The 22207-nt window shown below is 42.4% G+C and overlaps 1 protein-coding gene across 1 annotated transcript in view; it reads left to right on the forward strand.

Annotated features, from left to right (window-relative positions):
• Positions 1–3622: 3622 nt before the first annotated feature.
• LOC309563347 (membrane-spanning 4-domains subfamily A member 4A-like) overlaps positions 3623–22207 on the forward strand; it is a gene marked incomplete at both ends in the record, with an annotated part of 139636 nt that continues 121051 nt past the window's right edge. The window contains one exon of the mRNA XM_082267740.1: positions 3623–3898. Coding sequence (XP_082123866.1) covers positions 3623–3898 — 276 coding nt within the window. The remainder of the gene's footprint in view (positions 3899–22207) is intronic.

Below are 22207 nucleotides of genomic sequence, written 5' to 3' on the forward strand. Positions count from 1 at the left end.
AGCTGTACATTGTACTTTTCAGTACAAGGGATTAATGGCGTTTGACGCGTATTAATATCCACAAGTGCGCTTTTAAGCACAGCAAAGTTTTCAGCGAACCGAGTGAATTTCTATGCTCCAAGCTACATTATTTTCCATGACAAACTGTAGCTCAACTGCCTGTTTTTAATGCCCCCCTCTAACTGTGTGTAAAAGGCCTTAGGTCAATTATTAAATTAACAGTTGACCCTGCAGCAGGTGGTTTATTAAACCCCTCAACAATTTACATTCAAGTCCTGCTGATATTTGGCTAGCGAGTAAACGAACCCTTAGAATTTTGCCCAGTATAGCAACAGGGCATCAAAGACAGACCCAAAAAAAAAAAAAAAAAATGACCAATGGGATATAAAATTTTGGTTGCCCCATATACAAGGAATAAAGACACGCTTCCCTCTCTTTAGGCTAAGTTCACATGTAGGCGTTTTGGGGAGTTTTTCTGCTCTAGGATCAGCAAGACAAATCCTATTCATTTTAATGGCCCCTGTTCACATCTGAGCGTTTTGACGTTTTAAGCAAAACGCCCAACGCTCAAAAAAGTACATGAGCTTCTTTTTGGGCAGATTACAGGCGTTTTTATTTTTTTCCATTGGTCACTAGTCAACCTAAAAATGCCTGCACAAAAATGCCTGTAAAAACGCCTGTCAAACGCCTAAAAAAAAGCCCATAAAAATGCCTAAAAAACGCCAGTAATTGGCAACGCCAAGATGTGAACGTAGCCTCAGACTATATAGGAATACTGGAATTCTCCTGTCTTTAATAGTGACATAAAAATCTGCCCTTGTTTAATGCCAAAGAGTTTGGTGAATCTTTTTCCAAGTTTGGTAAACCCAAACATAGAGGCAAGTCCCATTAACCCCTTCTGGACTGGAAGGATTTGCCCCCTTAACCACTTGCCGACCGCCGCACGACTATCTACGTCGGCGGTCAGCCCCTCACAGGCAAACTAACGTAGGGCTACGTTGCTTGCTTGTGAGGGTCTAGGGAGCGAGCGCGCGCCCCCCGGGGCGCGCTCCCGCTCCCGCGTGGTCACGGACCCCCCCGCGCGTGTGACCAGCGGACCCGATGTCCGCCGGTCACTCGGCGATCGGCGGGGGAGAGGGAGAATGTCAGGCAGCTTGTGTAAACAAACTGCCTGTCATTCTCCTCGCTGCAAAGACACTGATAAAACGGATCTGGTATGTAGATCCGTTGATCAGTGTCCTTACAGCTAGAGCCACAGCCAATCACAGTAGAAACCACGCCCCTAGGGACACACACAGCCCCTCCCTTCCAAATAAAGTTAACCCCTTCACTACCAGTGTATTTTTACAGTAACAGTGCATATGTATAGCACTGATTACTGTAGAAATGTCACTGGTAACCCCAAAAGTGTCAAAAATGTCAGTCAAGGGTCCGATCTGTCCGCCGCAATGTCGCAGTACCGCAAAAAAAATCGCAGATCGCCGCCATTACGCGTTAAAAAAAAAAACAACAAAAATGACAAAAATCTTTCCCTTTGTTAGTAAACGCGATAACTTTTGCGCAAACCAATCAAAATACGCTTTTTGCGATTTTTTTTACCAAACATAGGTAGCATAAAATAAATTGGCCGAAAATTTTTAAAAATTTTGATTTTTACATTTTTTTTTGGGGGAATTTCATATAAAAAAATGTGAAAAATATTGTTATTTTTGCAAAATTGACGCTCTTTTTTTGTTTATAGCGCGTGATCAAAAAATCGCACAGGTGATCAAATACCACCAAAAGAAAGCTCTGTTTGTGGGAAAAAAAGGACGTCAAATTTGTTTAGGTACAGCGTCGCACGACCGCGCAATTGTGCGTTAAATTCACGCAGTGCCGAATCGCAAAATACCCCCTGGTCGGAATGGGGGTAAAATCTTCCGGGGCTTAAGTGGTTAATGACCAGGCCATATTTTGCGAGTCTTGTGATGCTGTACCCAAATAAAATTGATGTCCTTTTTTTCCCACAATAGAGCTTTCTTTTGGTGGTATTTGATCACCTGTGCGATTTTTATTTTTTTTTGCGCTATAAACAAAAAATGAGCGACAATTCTGAAAAACAAAAAACAAAAAAAAAACAATATTTTTCACATTCTGCTATAAAACATTCCCAAAAATAAAAAATCAAAATCAAATTTTTTTTTAACATTTTAGGCCAATTTGTTTTCTGCTACATATTTTTGGTTTAAAAAATCGCAATAAGAGTATTTCACTGGTTTGCGCAAAAGTTATCGTGTCTACTAACTACGGGAAAGATTTATGTCATTTTTATTGTTTTTTTTTTTATGCTAGTAATGCCGGCGATCTGTGATTTTTAGTGTGACTGCGACATTGTGGCGGACAGATTGGACCCCTAACTGACAATTTTGATACTTTTGGGGGAACCAGTGACATTACTACAGTAATCAGTGCTAAAAATATGCATTGTTACTGTAAAAATGACACTGGCAGGGAAGGGGTTAACACTGTGGGTGATCAAGGGGTTAAATGTGAGCCTAGGGGAGTGATTCTAACTGTTGGGGGGGGCGTGGCTTGTGAAATGATCATCGAGACCTGTGATCCTATATAGAAGGATCACAGGGGCTCTGTGATCATTCCAGGGAGAAGAACGGTCAGCTGTGCTCAGCGGGGAGCGATCATGGGTGTCAGAGTCAATCGGAGCCGCCTGACGTGTGCATCAGAGTCCCCGTTGCCGAGTGGGGGCGGGAGCGCAGGAGGGCCACACTGCCACAGTAAATCTGCGGCGGGCAGTCGGCAACCAATTAATGCCACAGAGTTTGGTGAATGTTTTTTTCAAGTTTGGTAAACCCAAACATAAAGGCAAGTCCCATTAAAGGTAACTGTGAATGTGATTGTTAATTTTTGCCCATTTTTAGGGCTATCAGACAAATTACTGTGGAAAAAAGGCACATGAAGCTTGGCACTGTAATAGGGAACATGTACCAATGCAAATTATAAAAAAAAGGACATGAGTTCCCCCCAAAATCCATACCAGACCCTTATCCTAGGGGACTCCATACATGAAAAAAAGAAAACAGCCGGGGTCCTCTCAACAATACATACCAGACTCCTAGGGTACTGTATGAATTGTAAGGGGAAACCCCACAACAACAAAAAAAGTGTGGAGATCCCCCAAAATCCACACCAAACTATTAACTGAGCATTGCAGCCTGGCTGGCTGGAAAGTGGGAGGGGAACCATATGGAGCCATGTACTCTAAACATGGGGGAGGGAACCTTACCAGGGAGGACCCCCCTTTCAATGCACTTTGTCCCCGAAGCCCTCAGATACCAACCCCCCATGTGAATTTGTAACTAGTACCCCTGATTACTCATAGTACACACAAACAAAGACATGTAGATCCATGTCAATCATGATGAACTATGGCTGCTCACCCGGCAAAAAACAAAACCCGACAACAATTCCACTTCCAACAACTTAACACAACAAATCACAGGTCCATATTTTATCATAACCATGTCTGAATTTTTTTTTTTTATATTTGCACAGTGTGTGTACAAGAACTTCAGTCCATCTGGGTGTTCATTTCTGTTATTTTTTCTTCTACTAGTGAGGCTAAAAAATGTCTTCTTCTCAGTTCGACAACAAACCACAGGATAATAACTCTGCACAATCCAATCCTGCCGCCCCCCCACCTGCCCAATGGAATGTCCCTACAGGTGTCCCTGGATATAATCTACCTCCTAACTCTCAGATGTGGAATGTCACTAATACAGTGGCGTGGAATTCCCCTGCTCCTCAGCAATGGAACAATCCAATGGTTACAGTTATACCGCAGATGACCCAGTCAACTGAATTCCATCAAGAATTTCTGAAGGGTAAACCAAAAATCTTGGGGGTAAGTGTGGGGAAAAAATGTTTTTTCTGTGTTTTGCAAGTACCTGCTCCTAAACAATGTTTAATATACTGTAATTGGGTGAATGTGTTTGCCTAAACCAAGTGCTTAGGAAGATTCATAGGTAGGCATATATTTGCGAATGATCTTCAAGGCACTTCGATTTGCACCTTTCTTGAAAACCACTTTTTTTCCAATTGACTTGATTAAATTACTATGTACTTTTACATGTAGGAGTGAGGGCTACCAGATATTGCTCTCTTATAGGGGAAACCAACAAGATTATGCTTTTTTAATGAATGTCAGCAAAGGAAACGATAATGAGCCTCTGCCTTGCTGAAATTCATTATCAGGGCTTTTTTTCTCAGAGAATAGGTGCAGGAACTCCCCCCTTCCGAGTCAACCCTTGTCTCTGCCCGGTACCCACCTCTGTTCCTTGGTTCCATCCCCACCCCACCTCCCAGCCCCACCCCTTTTAGAGAATAGAGAACCAAGTATCATTTGTGGTGCTAAGTCATTCGTATTGAATTTGTTAATTATAACAAGAAAGACAGTAAAATAGATTCCCTGTAGCCAGCAACAATGGATCCACCCCAGCAGCATTAGATCTCCAACAGCCAGCAACAATAGACCCCTCCCTCAACAATAGATTCCTCCCAGCAATGATTAACCCCCCATCAAACATAAGACCCACCCCCAGCAGCAATTGATCCTCCACCAACAGTTCATTCCCCAGCAGCCAGCATCAATAGAACCTCCAGCAGACCCCCAGCACCCCTTGCCATTACATACATTAAGCTGTAGAGGTGCCGGAACTGCGTTCCCGCTGAAAAAAAGCCCTGTTCATTATTATGTTACTTACTCGGTCTTACTTACTATGACGTAGTTGAGCAAGTCTACTCCACCAGTCATTCCTGCTTAAACTGGTAAAGGGGGTTATTTGGACCCAACTTACAGCTCTCTGGCCTATAAGCATTAGGATCCAATGGGGATCTGCAAATATTTAGTAGTAGAGGGTGCAGCGGTGATCTATACTGTCCCTTTATATAATAAGAATTCTCTACATTTTTTAAATAAAATGTTGCCGTAATAAGGAAGTATCATACTGGGCATAGTACATCACAGGGAGGAAATTCTACCCAACAGTTCCTTCCACTATTAGTAACTTAATAAAACTAGACTATGCTAGATTCCACAAAATCCTTAATGAGACTTCCAAGATTTTATTGAGTAGTAAACCAATCTGCTAAAGATCAACTATTTACATTGCCATGCCTCAGCAAATATTTCTGTAGCAGATCTTAACATCTTCTAATCTGTAAATTTTGATGTATGTCAGTAGGCAGGTGGCCTACTGTATGTTTGCATATATTAAGTCGCGCTTAATGATAAAGAACAAATCAATGTCCAAAAAGTAGGATGCTCAAGTCCTGATAATACAGTTAAGTGAAGTGAATAGATAGTCATTGAGAAAATCCAAAAGTGATGTGGGGTAATAAGATCAGCACACAAGGAATCCAGAATCCCTTAGGTAATGCGCTTACCAGATAAACGATAAGTGTATGCAGGGTATTATATCAAAAAACAACTTGATTGGAGAAATCACAGATTGAACTCACAGGATATGATGGCATGGAGTCATAGAAGAAAGAAAAAACGCCATGGCATAAAACCTCACAACAAGTTGTATGCTAAACCCCCTGAAAGTGCTGCAGGTAGGTAAAGTTGTGTATCCGTCACCAGTTGTGAAGCTGCTTACCAAATGTAAATATACATAAAAACATGAGCCAGCACACAGAGAGACTCTTCCCAATAGTTGGTGACAGAGAGAAGACAGTTATGGATTGAATAGGCCACCACCGAATTGAGAGCCCCTTACTGGACTAAAGATGAATAAAGGCAGAGTAAAGATTATTCTCAGGAGAATGACAGAGCCGCCAACAATGACAATTTGAGCCCCTTCCCGAACCGGGATTGAATGATCACCCAGAATATCAAGGAGTCAGGCAAAAAACGCTCCCACCAGCATTCAGCAGAGATATTGTAGGTATCGGGTCATCCAGATAAACGATAAGTGTATGCAGGGTATTATATCCAAAAACAACTTGATTGGAGAAATCACAGATTGAACTCAATTTCATAAGAATCAAAACGCATGTAAAGCCGCCGGCCGGACGGCAAGGCACATCCGCTCAATTGGAACGCTTCTGGGGATGACGTCAGCACGCCGTGACCTAACGACGTTTCATCCTAGAAGACGTTTTCAAAGACCGTTAGGTCACGGCGTGCTGACGTCATTCCCAGAAGCGTTCCAATTGAGCGGATGTGCCTTGCCGTCCGGCCGGCGGCTTTACATGCGTTTTAATTTGTTTTTTATCACTAAGCGCGACTTAATATATGCATTAGTTTAAGGGTGTGGTCACACTTGAAGTTGCTGCTCATCTTTCATTATTCACCTTTAGCGCGGTTATTTCCTATTTTTCTACTGTATGTTTAGTTAGTGTTCGGCTGCCCAGGTCATCGAAGGGGTAAATGTTTTGCCACCTTCCCTGAGTGTGTTTGCAGGCTTTCACTGGGGTCCAGCCTCCCTCCAGTGCAATATGAAAGGAAAGAGGTCCAGACATTAGGGGTTCAAAGGGCTTAAGAAGCATGGGACAGGCTTGTTGGTACCTGTGGTCCACTTTGGAGCTCTGATTTATCTGAACACCTCAAAAACATGAATTTCTACATTAAATTCTTCCCAAGTATGGACTTCTCCCAAAGATTCTTCACCTGTGCAGGTAGCCTGGGGCAGCTACAGTTAGGTGTAATTAGGACAAAGACATTATTGATGTCATACTGTACAGGTTGTGCCAGTTTCCCAGTAAAATTAGTTTCAATTGCTTTGAGCCTTACCTGAAGTTATTCAAAGGGTTGCATGTCAGGTTTTAGTATATTCATAAGGGACCCGGAGTCTGTACCAGCACTATAGAGTATGTGTAACATCACTGCAAGAGGTTAGCCTGCATGGCTAAAAAGAGAATGTAGTTGCCAAAGAAGAACAGCTACAGTAACTAGTCATTGTTGTGGTACCTGGTAGGTGATAGGTCCTCGGTAGCAAGGGGGTCAGTGCTCCGAATCCCTCCCTATCTGTCCAGTCACTGGAAGCAGACTAGCATTACGGAGAACTAAGGCCTGATCACTAGGTACAGAATGGAAAGGATTAATGAGCATGTATGGGGCCCCACTATGGGCTCGGCAGGGCTCCATTCTGTTACTAGGGAGTAAGGTAACAGAGGTACACTTAACTGGTGAAGTGGGCAATGGCTCTGCATGTCCCTATGAATGCAACACATACATCAGTTACAATTGTGTAGTGACATGGAATGAAACAGCTTATGGAGGAACTCTGTACACTACTGCTGCACACAAGTGGCTCATCTCTGAGTCAGGGGCTATCTTAATGTTAGATCCCTTACAAGACCGTGGCCTCCACCTGGCCCTGAGCATTGGTGAGCATGTCTTCAGGCAAAGCGTTACCCCACGAGCATGGGTGACCCCACCCACACATCTTTGCCACCATTTTTAAAATTCACAGCTAAGTAGTTAGATCTGCATACACTAATGGCGCTTTTCCACTGCATGGAACCGTAACGGTTCGGCACGGTTTTGTGCTTTTCCACTGCTGGTACCGCATGGTATAGGGTCGGAACGGTTCGGTACAGTACGGTATAGGTTTGTTTTTCCACTGCATGGAACCGAACGGTACGGTACGGCTCTGAAAAAACAGTACCTACTCGATTGTGGTTCCAACAGGTACCAAACTGGTACCATATCCCACAATCCTTTGCATGCAGTCACTACTAGCCACTGATTGGTCAGAGAATCCCACCCACCCCGTTGTTATCCCACCCACTTAACTTTAGTACTACTTTAGTGGAAAAGCAAACCTATACTCTACCGTACCGAACCGTTCCAACACAGTACCATGCGGTACCAGCAGTGGAAAAGCAAACCGGGCCAAGCAGGGCCGAGTAGAGCCGAGCCGGTACGAGCCGGTACTTGCAGTGGAAAAGTGCCATTTAAGATCACCTGGTCAGTCTCAGTTGGACATGGCTAGATAGGCTTTATGTGATCCCCAGAGGTGGAGGCGGTTTACAACTGCATTGTCTGTTCAGTGTCCCACGCTACTGGATGGAGATACATTCATTATTCATTATTGCCATTTTTTAATTTATACATTAAAAAAAAAAAAAAAGGATTAAGTGTAGTCAGCATGGAAAATAACCATTTCATTGTTCTGATTTTAGATTATGCTGATCCTTTTGGGCATCGTACACGTTGGCATGGGTATTGGCCTGTTTCAAACATTATCATTAATTTCAGCGTACAGTGGAATCCCATTCTGGGGAGCTATTTTTGTAAGTGGAAAAAAATACTTCTTATATTTGTAAGAAATCAACATTTTATGTTCTTAACTTGTAAAGGTGTCAATATATTACATGAACTTTAAAACAATACATATCAGGTGCTGTCTCTGAGGAGCTATCATACACATCAGACATCATGCCATAGGAGCTGTCATACACATCACCAGACATCATGCCATAGGGGCTATCATACACATCACCAGACATCATGCCATAGGGGCTATCATACACATCACCAGACATCATGCCATAGGGGCTATCATACACATCACCAGACATCATGCCATAGGAGCTATCATACACATCACCAGACATCATGCCATAGGGGCTATCATACACATCACCAGACATCATGCCATAGGAGCTATCATACACATCACCAGACATCATGCCATAGGGGCTATCATACACATCAGACATCATGCCATAGGGGCTATCATACACATCACCAGACATCATGCCATAGGGGCTATCATACACATCACCAGACATCATGCCATAGGGCTATCATACACATCACCAGACATCATGCCATAGGGGCTATCATACACATCACCAGACATCATGCCATAGGGGCTATCATACACATCAGACATCATGCCATAGGGGCTATCATACACATCAGACATCATGCCATAGGGGCTATCATACACATCACCAGACATCATCCCATAGGAGCTATCATACACATCACCAGACATCATGCCATAGGGGCTATCATACACATCACCAGACATCATGCCATAGGGGCTATCATACACATCACCAGACATCATGCCATAGGAGCTATCATACACATCACCAGACATCATGCCATAGGGGCTATCATACACATCACCAGACATCATGCCATAGGAGCTATCATACACATCACCAGACATCATGCCATAGGGGCTATCATACACATCACCAGACATCATGCCATAGGGGCTATCATACACATCACCAGACATCATGCCATAGGGCTATCATACACATCACCAGACATCATGCCATAGGGGCTATCATACACATCACCAGACATCATGCCATAGGGGCTATCATACACATCAGACATCATGCCATAGGGGCTATCATACACATCAGACATCATGCCATAGGGGCTATCATACACATCACCAGAAATCATCCCATAGGGGCTATCATACACATCACCAGACATCATGCCATAGGGCTATCATACACATCACCAGACATCATGCCATAGGGGCTATCATACACATCACCAGACATCATGCCATAGGGGCTATCATACACATCAGACATCATGCCATAGGGGCTATCATACACATCAGACATCATGCCATAGGGGCTATCATACACATCACCAGACATCATGCCATAGGGGCTATCATACACATCGCCAGACATCATGCCATAGGAGCTATCATACACATCACCAGACATCATGCCATAGGGGCTATCATACACATCACCAGACATCATGCCATAGGGGCTATCATACACATCAAGCACTTCCCCTGAGGAGCATCTGATCTCCAAGCATATAAATGCACACCCACATGGAATAGAGATGATTTTTGGGTGAAAAGCTATTTAAAGTAAACTATTTCAGAACAGGGAAAATTAACTCTACCTCTCCACCTATGTAGCAGAGTTGTATAAAGTACTCGAAACCCATACTTGAGTAAAAGTACAAGTGCTCGATCAAAAAGTGACTTGAGTAGAAGTGGAAGTGCTCGATCAAAAAGTGACTTGAGTAGAAGTACTAAAGTATTCAACATTTTTTGTACTTAAGTATTGCAAGTAGTTTTTTTTTTAATTTTGCTACTCAAGTACTGAAAGTAAAAGTACCAGTAGTTTTGAAAAAAAAAATTGCTACTCAAGTACTGAAAGTAAAAGTACAAGTACTGTGTTATGTAGTTATTAAAGAAAGAAGTCAAAAGTTTGAACATCATATTGTTTTTTATTATTTCAAATGCAGCTTTTATTTATACATACAGTAGCTTTTATTTTCGTATGCGCTGATAATACACATGTTTTGAGCTTCATGAAACCTGCCATCTACTGTTCTGGCAGTGGTCATTTTTATAATAGTAACGAGTAACTATGCAGCACAAAAAAATATATCAGAGTAGAAGTATTGAAATCATCGAAAAAATGTAGTGAAGTAAAAGTGGAAGTAGGAGAAAAAAATTCTACTCTAGGAAAGTACAGATACCGCCTTTCGGTACTTAAGTACAGTAGTGAAGTAGTTCTACTTAGTTACTATACATCTCTGTACAGGACACAGCTGGTGAAATCATGATGTTTGTTCAGTACACTTGTTCAATAAGTTCATTATGAACACAACAAGTGTTAAGCCACAATTCTTCTCACATGGCAAAGCCTAAAACCACAGATCCACCATGTTTTTCTAGTTAAAGTCCCTTTTGCTTATATTTTGCAGAACATCATTGCAGGGTCTTTGTCAGTGGCCGCTGTATCCAAGCCTTCCATGTGTCTGGTAAGTGGACTCTTTATACACAACGGAGTTCTGATTGCGTTTATGGTCATAGAGAATGCAAAAAAATCAACACATTTAAAACTGACATTGATGATGGCTCGGCAATGGGTGTGTTAAATCAGACTCTGGTCCCTTCTTGAAACCCCAAATCTCTAATCATCCCAATATATTTCCTGTATGTACTCCTTGCTGCAGAATCTTACCTCTATCAGCAGAAGGATTCTCATGAAAAACAAATATATTCAACCGCGCCAAGGACCAACCTCTATTAGTGAAAAAATAAAAGGTATAAGAAGTGATAAGCAGCTGCCAGGCCCCTTCCCGCTACGGAAACAAACTGAATGAAAAAAACAACAGGGGGTAGGTGAAACCACCTACCCCCACATGTCCCCACTTGCTCTATTTAACCACTTAAGCCCCGGAAGATTTTACCCCCTTCCTGACCAGGGGTTTTTTTGCGATTTTTTACTGCGTGACTTTAACGGACAATTGCGCGGTCGTGCGACGCTGTACCTAAACAAATTTCACGTCCTTTTTTTCCCACAAACAGAGCTTTCTTTTGGTGATATTTGATCACCTGTGCGATTTTTTGATCATGCGCTATAAACAAAAAAAGAGCGTAATTTTTGCAAAAATAACAATATTTTTCACTTTTTTTTTATATGAAATCTCCCCCCAAAAAAATGTAAAAATCAAAATTTTTTAACATTTTCGGCCAATTTGTTTTATGCTACATATGTTTGGTAAAAAAAAATCGCAAAAAGCGTATTTTGATTGGTTTGCGCAAAAGTTATCGCGTTTACTAACAAAGGGAAAGATTTTTGTCATTTTTGGTGTTTTTTTTTATAGTGTATAACGAGTAATGGCGGCGATCTGCCATTTTTTTGCGGTACTGCGACATTGCGGCCGACAGATCGGACCCTTGACTGACATTTTTGACACTTTTTGGGGGTACCAGTGACATTACTGCAGTAATCAGTGCTATACATATGCACTGTTACTGTAAAAATGACACTGGCAGTGAAGGGGTTAACTGTATTGGAGAGGGAGGGGTTAAGTGTGTCCTAGGGGCGTGTTTCTAACTGTAGTGGGACATGTCTCCTATTAATCCTAAATACAGAGATCAATGGTTCTACATAGTAGAACCGTCTGATCTCCATTTTTACACAGGGGAGAATGACAGACGGCTTGTTTACATAAGCCGCCCCCCGCCTTTCTCCCGCTCTACCGACGATCGTAGTGTGACCGGCAGACATCGGGTTCGCCGGTCACACGCGCGGACTCCTCTGTGAACGAGCCGAGGCGGGCGCGCGCTCGCCCGCTATTGGCTCAAAACCCGGTGACAGGCTAGCGACGTAGATCTACGTCACTCTGCCTGGCCGGGGCTGACTGCCGCAGTAAATATACTGTGCGCAGTCGGCAAGCGGTTAAACCAAGTGTAAAACCAAAAAATATGTCAGAGTATGTGCTTTTATACAGTGTGTAATGAACTGATCTATTAAATAAAAAAAACAATGGGTGTGAACAGTGTCCTCCAATATATAAAAAACCCAGTGGACAATACTATTTAAAAATATATGTTGACATACGTGCTGATATACTAAATGAAAATTAAAATGAATATACTCTGGGTGACCAAGGCACTAAGGATATAGGTATACATGACAATATGGCTATTGCACTGAAAAAAGCAGTCCAGAAAAATTATGATGAGTCCAAAACAAGGTTGGGAATTCCAAGCGGAATAATCAAAGTGTTCAACAAATCCCAGAAGAAGAAGACTGCGCTGCCACCTCATGCATGGAGCATAGACCAAGGACACCACGAGTGCTGGAGGAATATCAAAAAACTCACTAGTGTAACGCGTTCGTTCCAGATCCACTCACCTGTGCCCGCTCCGGCTCCCTCCTCCGCTCCCCGCTCACGTGGTTCCCGGCGCGTGCGCCCCTGCACCATAGGGCGCGCGTGCGCCGGTTGTTTGAAATTTAAGGGGCCTGTGCACCAGTAATTGGGGCCTGGTCCAAACCTCCCTTCTTGTTTCCTGTTTCCTGTGACCTGTTTCCTGTTTCCTGTTTCCTGTGACCTGTTTCTTGTTTCCTGTTTCCTGTGACCTGTTTCCTGTGACCTGTTTCCTGTTTCTTATATAAACCCACTCCCCCTTCCTGTCCTTGCCGGATCTTGTTGCCTTAGTGCCTTGAGAAAGCGATTTGTGCTTGCCTTGCCTGTGTATCTGACCTTCTGCCGTTGACCTCTGACTTCAAACCTTTGCCACCTGCCCTGACCTTCTGCTACGTCTGACCTTGCCTTTGCCTTGTCCTATTGTACCACGCCTGTATCAGCTGCCAGTGAGGTTGAGCCGTTTCCGGGGGACACGACCTGGTTGCTACCGCCGCAGCAAGTCCATCCCGCCTTGGTGAAAACCGGTAGTAACTTAGAACCGGTCCTCTAGTACGGTCCACGCCAATCCCTCGCTGACACAGAGGATCCACCTCTAGTGCAGTCATCTGCTGCCAGTCCGGACCCTGACAACTAGATGACGTGGATTCTTTCTTGTCTTATGACAAAGGGGATCAGCCGGGCTTAGGTTGTCTCCACCACCCTAGGGTGTTTCTGTATCTCCTCTTCTCCTCTTCCTTTACTCCTTGTTCCCAAAAAGTTCAGGCGTGAATGTAGAAAAAGGGATATAAAATCCTCATAGTGTACTCCAATAATTTTATTGAAAAAACGGGATAGGTCCAAAAATTTCTTAAAAATCCATAAAAAATCCATAAAAAATCCCCAACAGATATGTTCAATAAGATCAAGGGATTATTTGCAGCAAATTTGTGTGGGCCACGGAGAGGTGTAAACACCTATTCAGGTGTAAACCCGGTGGGGAGTGTCGGGACACCAGACAAACCGCAAGCGTTCCCCCACTACACTTCCGTCTACCGGTCACGTGGTCTGCATGCTTTCCAAAATGACAAAAAGTGCCAGAAAAGGCTTGGTCGTTTTTTTTGTTTTGCATTCAAGCAGCAGGAAGAACGGAAAAAAAAAATACCCGATTCCTGGGTGGATGGGGGAATCACTCCCACTGTACTAATGTGTTCTGACGGTGGGGAGCCCTCCCCGCCATCAGAAAACATTTGTGTGTGTTGTCGGCAGAGTTGTATAAAGTACTCAAAACCCATACTTGAGTAAAAGTACAAGTGGACTTGAGTAGAAGTGGAAGTGCTCGATCAAAAAGTGACTTGAGTAGAAGTACTAAAGTATTCAACATTTTTTGTACTTAAGTATTGCAAGTCGTTTTTTTTTTTTTTTTTTGCTTTTCAAGTACTGAAAGTAAAAGTACCAGTAGTTTTTTTTAAAAAAAATTGCTACTCAAGTACTGAAAGTAAAAGTACAAGTACTGTGTTATGTAGTTATTAAAGAAAGAGGTCAAAAGTTTGAACATCACATTGTTTTTTATTATTTCAAATGCAGCTTTTATTTATACATACAGTAGCATTTATTTTTGTATGCGCTGATAATACACATGTTTTGAGCTTCACAAAACCTGCCATCTACTGTTCTGGCAGTGGTAATTTTTATAATTGTAACGAGTAACTATGCAGCACAAAAAAAAAAATATCGGAGTAGAAGTATTGAAATCATTGAAAAAATGTAGTGAAGTAAAAGTGGAAGTAGGAGAAAAAAATTCTACTCTAGGAAAGTACAGATACCGCCTTTCGGTACTTAAGTACAGTAGTGAAGTAGTTCTACTTAGTTACTATACATCTCTGGTTGTTGGCTACAGCACACACCAAAGAGAAATCAAGAGCCCAGAAGAGGAGGTTTGGGGCTGCTCTGTGCAATACCACTACACAGAGCAGGTACGTGTAACATGTTTATTATTTTACAAAATAAAATTATCCGCAACAACTACTTTAACACTGTTTATTTTGCCTGAAACAAAATATAGGATTAAGATGAGCTTAAGCAAAGCGTCTTTATTTTCTTACAGATACAAGGCTCACTGGGTTTAAGCATTGTAATATCCATTACCTCTGTTGTTGGAGTGATACTGAACATTGTCGATTTCTTTGCATATTACTGCTATGGTTCTAGTTATGATGATTATTATTATCACTGCACTGATGTAAGTATCTATCTATCTATCTATCTATCTATCTATCTATCTATCTATCTATCTATCTATCTATCTATCTATCTATCTATCTATCTATCTATCTATCTATCTATCTATCTATCTATCTATCTATCTATCTATCTATCTATCTAAGATGTCATACAATACAACAAGTGGTTATACATATGATGCCGGAGTGGGTAAACCGAACATAAGTTGTCTAGGATGTAGAAATTGATTATGTTGTGCTCAGATATATGCTACATGATATACATAGCATGAAGTAGTACAGTTGTATAGACCTTTTGTACATATAGCCAATAGACTTTAGGAAGTTGAGCGAGCAGGATTAAAAATAGACAAACTAGACAATAGGTGAAGTAGACAAAATATGCCCCCGTTAATGTAATAAATTGGTCAGGATAGAAAACCAGAACTAAACTAACGTTAGATCCAAACAATAAACAGTGGGGTAATAGAACAGTAGGGTGGGTTGTCGGTATCCCAAATGTGGTCCGGCCAGGTTCAATAAGCAGAACCGTGTGTTATTGGCTAATGCCAAGGAAAGTACTTGGTATATCGTACATTTTACTACTCTTCCAATTTTTACCAACCGTAAAATGTTTTGGCTGAAATTCCATATTAATGTTTTAAAGGACAAGTTTTTTATAAAGACTCCCCAGCCCAGGCACCTCGCCCCTTAAACTACCCTAAGATGAACCATCCACAATACAGGTACTTATCTCCTGTCTACCTCTGTCTAAGGCTCAGATGATTGTAGCTCAGCCAGTGATTTTCTATGAGCATAATCATTTTTATGTTCAGTCCTTAATACCTAACATCTTTACATACACATCCTAAAGGAGACAATACCAGAGGCGTAACTAGAACCTTCAGGGCCCCGGTGCAAGAAACCATGAAGGGCCCCCCCGAGCCCCTCACTGGGGCCCTTCCCTTCAAGCCTGGGGCTTGTCCCACTGATCCTGGGGCCCTTTACTCTTGTTGCAGCGCCCTTTATTACGGTCCCGCAGCGGGACCCTTTCACAAGTACTGCATTGGGCCCCCTTCCTGCCATCTTGGGGACTCCCCACGGCGGTGGAATGCCAGGGCCCGGTCGCAAGTGTGACCTTTGTGATCCTGGAAGTTCACCCACTGGTGTCAGTAGTTTTTATTTTTTTGGTATTTTAATTGGATTATTTTTTATCATTTTTTTTTATTGTTTTACAATGTCACTGACTATGACTCTGTCCATTTAGAAAAGGAAGGAGCTGGTAAATTACATATTTACTGACTCCTTCCTGGTTCTCTATTGTGACACATCCCCTGCAGCAGCCAACAGGGGAGGGAGCACAGTGGGGGGGGGGGGGGGCAACACAGTAGGGGGGGGACCAGGGGAGCACACAGGGCCCAGAGACAGCAGAACACAAGTGAACTGGATAGCAGGAGTGGCGGGGGCAGCATACTGAGGAACCAATCTCCTCCATTTTCCTCCTGCAGCTACAGGAAGAAAAAGGAGGACAGTGATTCCCTACATGTTACTCCCGCCGCCCCTCCTATCCAGGTGTACAGGGGAGCCCCACAGGCCCCCTAGAGCATGGGGCCTGGTTGCAATTGCAACCTCTGCGACCCCTGTAGTTACGCCCCTGGACAATACCATCAAAAGACCCCTCATACTGTATATGCATTTTAGCTTTGGATTACTATCACCAGGAAAATAATGGATTTTTGTCAGACTAGACACATCAAAGTGGACCTGCATAGTACATTTACAGGTCAAACAATGATTTTAAATATTGAGTCATCCCAAAAAGTGATCTTTTAGTCCTCAGATGCCTGATGGATTGAACCAGCTCCTGGCTTCTCAAAGCTGAAGGTTAGCTGAAAAAAAAAAAACACATCTTTAGTCACATCACCTACCTGTAATGAAGCAAGTCCCATGTTGAGCAGGCAGCAGGATCCTGGGGAAATCTTCACTGCAGGGGTGCCTGTCCTGTTCTTGGCTTAGAATTTCCACTGCTGCGATGGTTACATCTTCAGATCTTCAGGTAGAACAGCAGTACAGATGGTCCAATGGAAACAGGCCCACTCCATCCTTTGAGAAAATGTATTTTATTGATAACACAATATGTTAATGAGGGGAGAGAATCCTGAAAATGATCAGACTCCAGGGGCCTCTTCCCCCACAACTCTGGCCGGTGGTTGTGAGGGTCTCCCGGTGGGGGGGATAACATATCCAAAGAGTGTACAAGTACACGGTACATACGGCGCTCCTAGGAAAAGTGCAAAGTCCCTTGATCCATTGGAACTTTCATCTGTATCTGTAGACCATAAACAAGATAGAGTAATGGATGAGCCAACTGTATGAATGGATGCACAGGAGAAGGGACTCAGACTGGAACCTCTGCAGCTCCTGCAGAAGATCTGGATAGGATCACCTCAATGTGGAAGAAAACAAATAGCGGGGTGCTGAGGTCAGTATCAAATAAAAAACCTTTATTAAAATAAGCAGCACACTTACATAGAGGCAGGTCCATAAATATTGGGACATGGACACAATTCTAATCTTTTTGGCTCTATACACCACCACAATGGATTTGAAATGAAACAAACAAGATTTGCTTTAACTGCTGACTTTTAGCTTTAATTTGAGGGTATTTACATCCAAATCAGGTGAAAGGTGTAGGAATTACAACAGTTTGTATATGTGCCTCCCACTTTTTAAGGGACCAAAAGTAATGGGACAGATAAACAATCATAAATCAAACTTTCACTTTTTAATACTTGGTGGCAAATCCTTTTCAGTCAATTACAGCCTGAAGTCTGGAACGCATAGACATCACCAGACGCTGGGTTTCATCCCTGGTGATGCTCTGCCAGGCCTCTACTGCAACTGTCTTCAGTTCCTGCTTGTTCTTGGGGCATTTTCCCTTCAGTTTTGTCTTCAGCAAGTAAAATGCATGCTCAATCGGATTCAGGTCAGGTGATTGACATTGCATAAAATTCCAGTTCTTTCCCTTAAAAAACTCTTTGGTTGCTTTCGCAGTATGTTTCGGGTCATTGTCCATCTGCACTGTGAAGCGCCGTCCAATGAGTTCTGAAGCATTTGGCTGAATATGAGCAGATAATATTGCCCGAAACACTTCAGAGTTCATCCTGCTGCTTATTTCAGCAGTCACATCATCAATAAATACAAGAAAACCAGTTCCATTGGTAGCCATACATGCCCACGCCATGACACTACCACCACCATGCTTCACTGATGAGGTGGTATGCTTTGGATCATGAGCAGTTCCTTTCCTTCTCCATACTCTCCTCTTCCCATCACTCTGGTACAAGTTGATCTTGGTCTCATCTGTCCATAGGATGTTGTTCCAGAACTGTGAAGGCTTTTTTATATGTTGTTTGGCAAACTCTAATCTGGCCTTCCTGTTTTTGAGGCTCACCAATGGTTTGCATCTTGTGGTGAACCCTCTGTATTCACTCTGGTGAAGTCTTCTCTTGATTGTTGACTTTGACACACATACACCTACCTCCTGGAGAGTGTTCTTGATCTGGCCAACTGTTGTGAAGGGTGTTTTCTTCACCAGGGAAAGAATTCTTCAGTCATCCACCACAGTTGTTTCCGTGGTCTTCTGGGTCTTTTGGTGTTGCTGAGCTCACCGGTGCATTCTTTCTTTTTAAGGATGTTCCAAACAGTTGATTTGGCCACACCTAATGTTTTTGCTATCTCTCTGATCTGTTTGTTTTGTTTTTTCAGCCTAATGATGGCTTGCTTCACTGATAGTGACAGCTCTTTGGATCTCATATTGAGAGTTGACAGCAACAGTTTCTAAATGCAAATCGCACACTTGAAATTAACTCTGGACCTTTAATCTGCTCCTTGTAAATGGGATAATGAGGGAATAACACACACCTGGCCATGGAACAGCTGAGCAGCCAATTGTCTCATTACCTTTGGTCCCTTAAAAAGTGGGAGGCACATATACAAACTGTTGTAATTCCTACACCTTTCACCTGATTTGGATGTAAATACCCTCAAATTAAAGCTGAAAGTCTGCAGTTAAAGCACATCTTGTTTGTTTCATTTCAAATCCATTGTGGTGGTGTATAGAGCCAAAAAGATTAGAATTGTGTCTATGTCCCAATATTTATGGACCTGACTGTAGAAGTTAGCATGAAACAGAATGGATAGGGAACACCTGGGATCAAGCAGCTGTAATAAGTGTGAGGCTGTAGGCATCATTGGGTAAACAGAGACCAAGGATGACAGGGAGTCAGCCCGCTCAAAGTATGGATATCAGCAGTGGCGTTCTAGGCTGCACATGAGGATGACAGCTGTCAAAATGCCTGGTGGATGTCGGGGCATTTCCAGGCATGGTGTTTCCAGGGACTTGCCCTCTTCTTCAAATGCCAATCGACAATGGGCAAGTCCCTAGAAACGCGTCACGCACACCCCCTCTCCCGACATCTACCAGGTCATCAGGGGGCCCCTCCTACCATAATCTGGGGATCATTGCTTCCACAATGATCATAAGAGCAGATGGTGATTTTAAAGAGGATCACACTAGAACGTCAGGGGGCGTGTCCCTAGAAGATCATCAGGGGCGCCCCCTGATGACGTTCTAGTGATGAAACGTAGGAAGGAGCTGGCTCTGCGTGTAACTCGTCTTACCCGGAAGTTCCGCTACGGTTTTATGCATATTGCGTTGTTTTATTCATCATTTGGTGAGTGCATTTTACTTTGTATAAACGCTCGTTTGAAAATTACTACACTATGAGCAGTTTTCTTTTGGAATTTTTTGGATTCCTTCTTCTTACCTGAAACATCGATCCGCTGCATTGAGTACACTGCTTGTCTGACGCCCGAGGCTTAGGGAGCCTTCTTAGGCTGTGTGATCCTCTTTAAAACCACCATCTGCTCTTATGATCATTGTAGAAGCAATGACCCCCGGATTGTGGTAAGAGGCAGTGTGTACTTGTGGTGGTGGTGCCGGATGTCAAGTCATTTTTACTGTATCTTGCACTCTGAGGTGGAAGACATTATCTCCGGACAAGCAATTGTGGGACTTTTTTAGCGCTGCATTTTGTGCTCACCCACTGATCATTTAGGCAGAGAGCCATAACGGTGACTTGCCTATGTAAACAAGGCAGATTGCCATTCTATCAGTAGGGAAGGCATTGATCCTGTGTTTATTTATTTAAAAAATAAAATCGCAGTGGTGATCAAATACCACCAAAACAAAGCTCTATTTGTAGGAAAAAAAGGACATCAATTTTTTTTGGGTGCAGCGTTGCACGACCGCGCAATTGTCTGTTAAAGTAAAGCAGTGCTTGAAGGTGATTCCTCTTTATATTCACCCTAGATACCTTAAATGTATATGTAAAGAATAAGTCCCTGACTTATTAGCAAAGTCTAGTCTGTTCTATGTAAAAGAAGGCAGAGCTCTGGAGAATGCTTTATCCTGTGAAAAAGACACATGCAAACAGTGTTCAGTCAAAAGCATTCTTAGGTTTATTCAATGTGCGGGGTAACTATTATACACAGAATTGAACAGGAAATACAGTTGGGAGGGGGGAGAGTGCTCTCAGGAAGAGTCAAGTCTCTCAAAAGTTAAACAACGGGTTAATACAGAATGTTCGTTAGAAATTGCAAAATATGCCTTGTCTAGACCCTATCGCTCAAAGTAGAATAAGAGGAAGTGAATGTGTTAGGAACGAAGGAAACAGATCTTAAAGGTGTCAAAATACTGCAAGCATGGGGTGATTTATATTTTTCATTGTTCATGTAACTAAAGCCTTAAAGTAACCTTAAATGAAATAAGTCATTATAAGTCAGAGCTGCATTTAAGAAAATGGCGTAACACAGGTCAAGCTAGAAAATGGTTGCAAGCAAATAGAAAGAGGTTCTGTCATTCCCCTTCAGTGCTGTTTTACAAAAAATTACCTGATCATGAAGGGGGGTAAATATTCCGGAGGGCAAGTGGTTAACCAACTTTAACAGCAGAAAGCTGTCACATACAGAAGCAGTAGAAATACTGATTCTATATATGATGCCCAGCTCCCGTTGAACAGAGGCCATATAGACAAAAGTCAGCTCGTCACTACTAGTAACCATTGCACCACCAGACGTTCAGAGGCAGGAAGAAGACAAACATCCCTGCTGTGAAGATTTCTTCAGGATCCAGTTGGCCAGCACAATGTTGGACAAACTTCATGAAAGATAAGGGATGTCAGGATTTGTTTTTAGCTAAACTTCAGCTGTAAAATGTGTATGTGCTCCAACAAAGAGATGTCCTTGTCATAATTTTCAACTCGGTTATACTCAACAAAGACTAAGCCAAATCACAACATCATACAAAAACTAAAGACACAATAACAAATAAAAATATAAAAAGCCAATAACAGCAAATTAAGTAAAACAATTCTGAATTGAAATAAAACAAATTAAAAACTAAATTAAATACTGCACTATATCAAAACCATACCATCCTATTAAAACACTGCATTGAATAAATAACACCGCTTGATCAAATAGGAGAAGAGTCATACTACAAAAATGCAAATATTACATCACATCCTCTAAATATTACACTAAACATTCAAAAACATAAATTTAACTAATGCTAACATAATACGTATAAATACAACATAAATATCTGGATCATAAGTCTAGACGAAAACCCCTTCATCCAGCACTCGCAGAGAGAATTATATAATTTGATTGTTACATGTAAAGTGCTCTGTGGTTGTAATAATCCTACTCCTCAGACTGACCAGCGTATTGTAGAGTGTGTGGGAGGAGTTGTCCAAGATTGAACATACCTTATACAGCATCCTCCTCTCTGACACTGTTGTTGAAGAATCCAATTCCAATGGGTCACTAGTCTTGCGGATCAGCTTATTGAGTCAGTTGATCTCAGCCTGCTTTCCCAGCTTTCCCAACATGCCACCGCATACAGGAGAGCACTGACCACCAACGCCTTATAAAACATCTTCAGCATCATCCAGTAGATCTTAAAAGACCTCAGCCTTCTCAAAAAATAAAGGTGGCTCTGGCCTTTCCTATAGAGCACGTCAGTGTTCATATTCCAGTCCAGTTTATTATCTATTTGCATCCCCAGATATTTGTACTACCTCCACACCCAATTCTCGGACGGAGACAGGGATCACCGGTGCTTTCATCCTTTTCTCCACCTCCACCTTCCCCATCCCTAATACAGCCCACTACAGCAGAGTCATCAAAAAAGTCTGAAGATGACAAGACTCTGGTAACTGAAATCAATGGTATAGACAGTTAAGAGAAACAGGTGCTCTTTAACTAGGCAAAC

Source organism: Pelophylax lessonae (genome assembly GCF_965119305.1).
Source record: "Pelophylax lessonae genome assembly, chromosome: 9".
NCBI classification, from domain to species: Eukaryota; Metazoa; Chordata; class Amphibia; order Anura; family Ranidae; genus Pelophylax; species Pelophylax lessonae.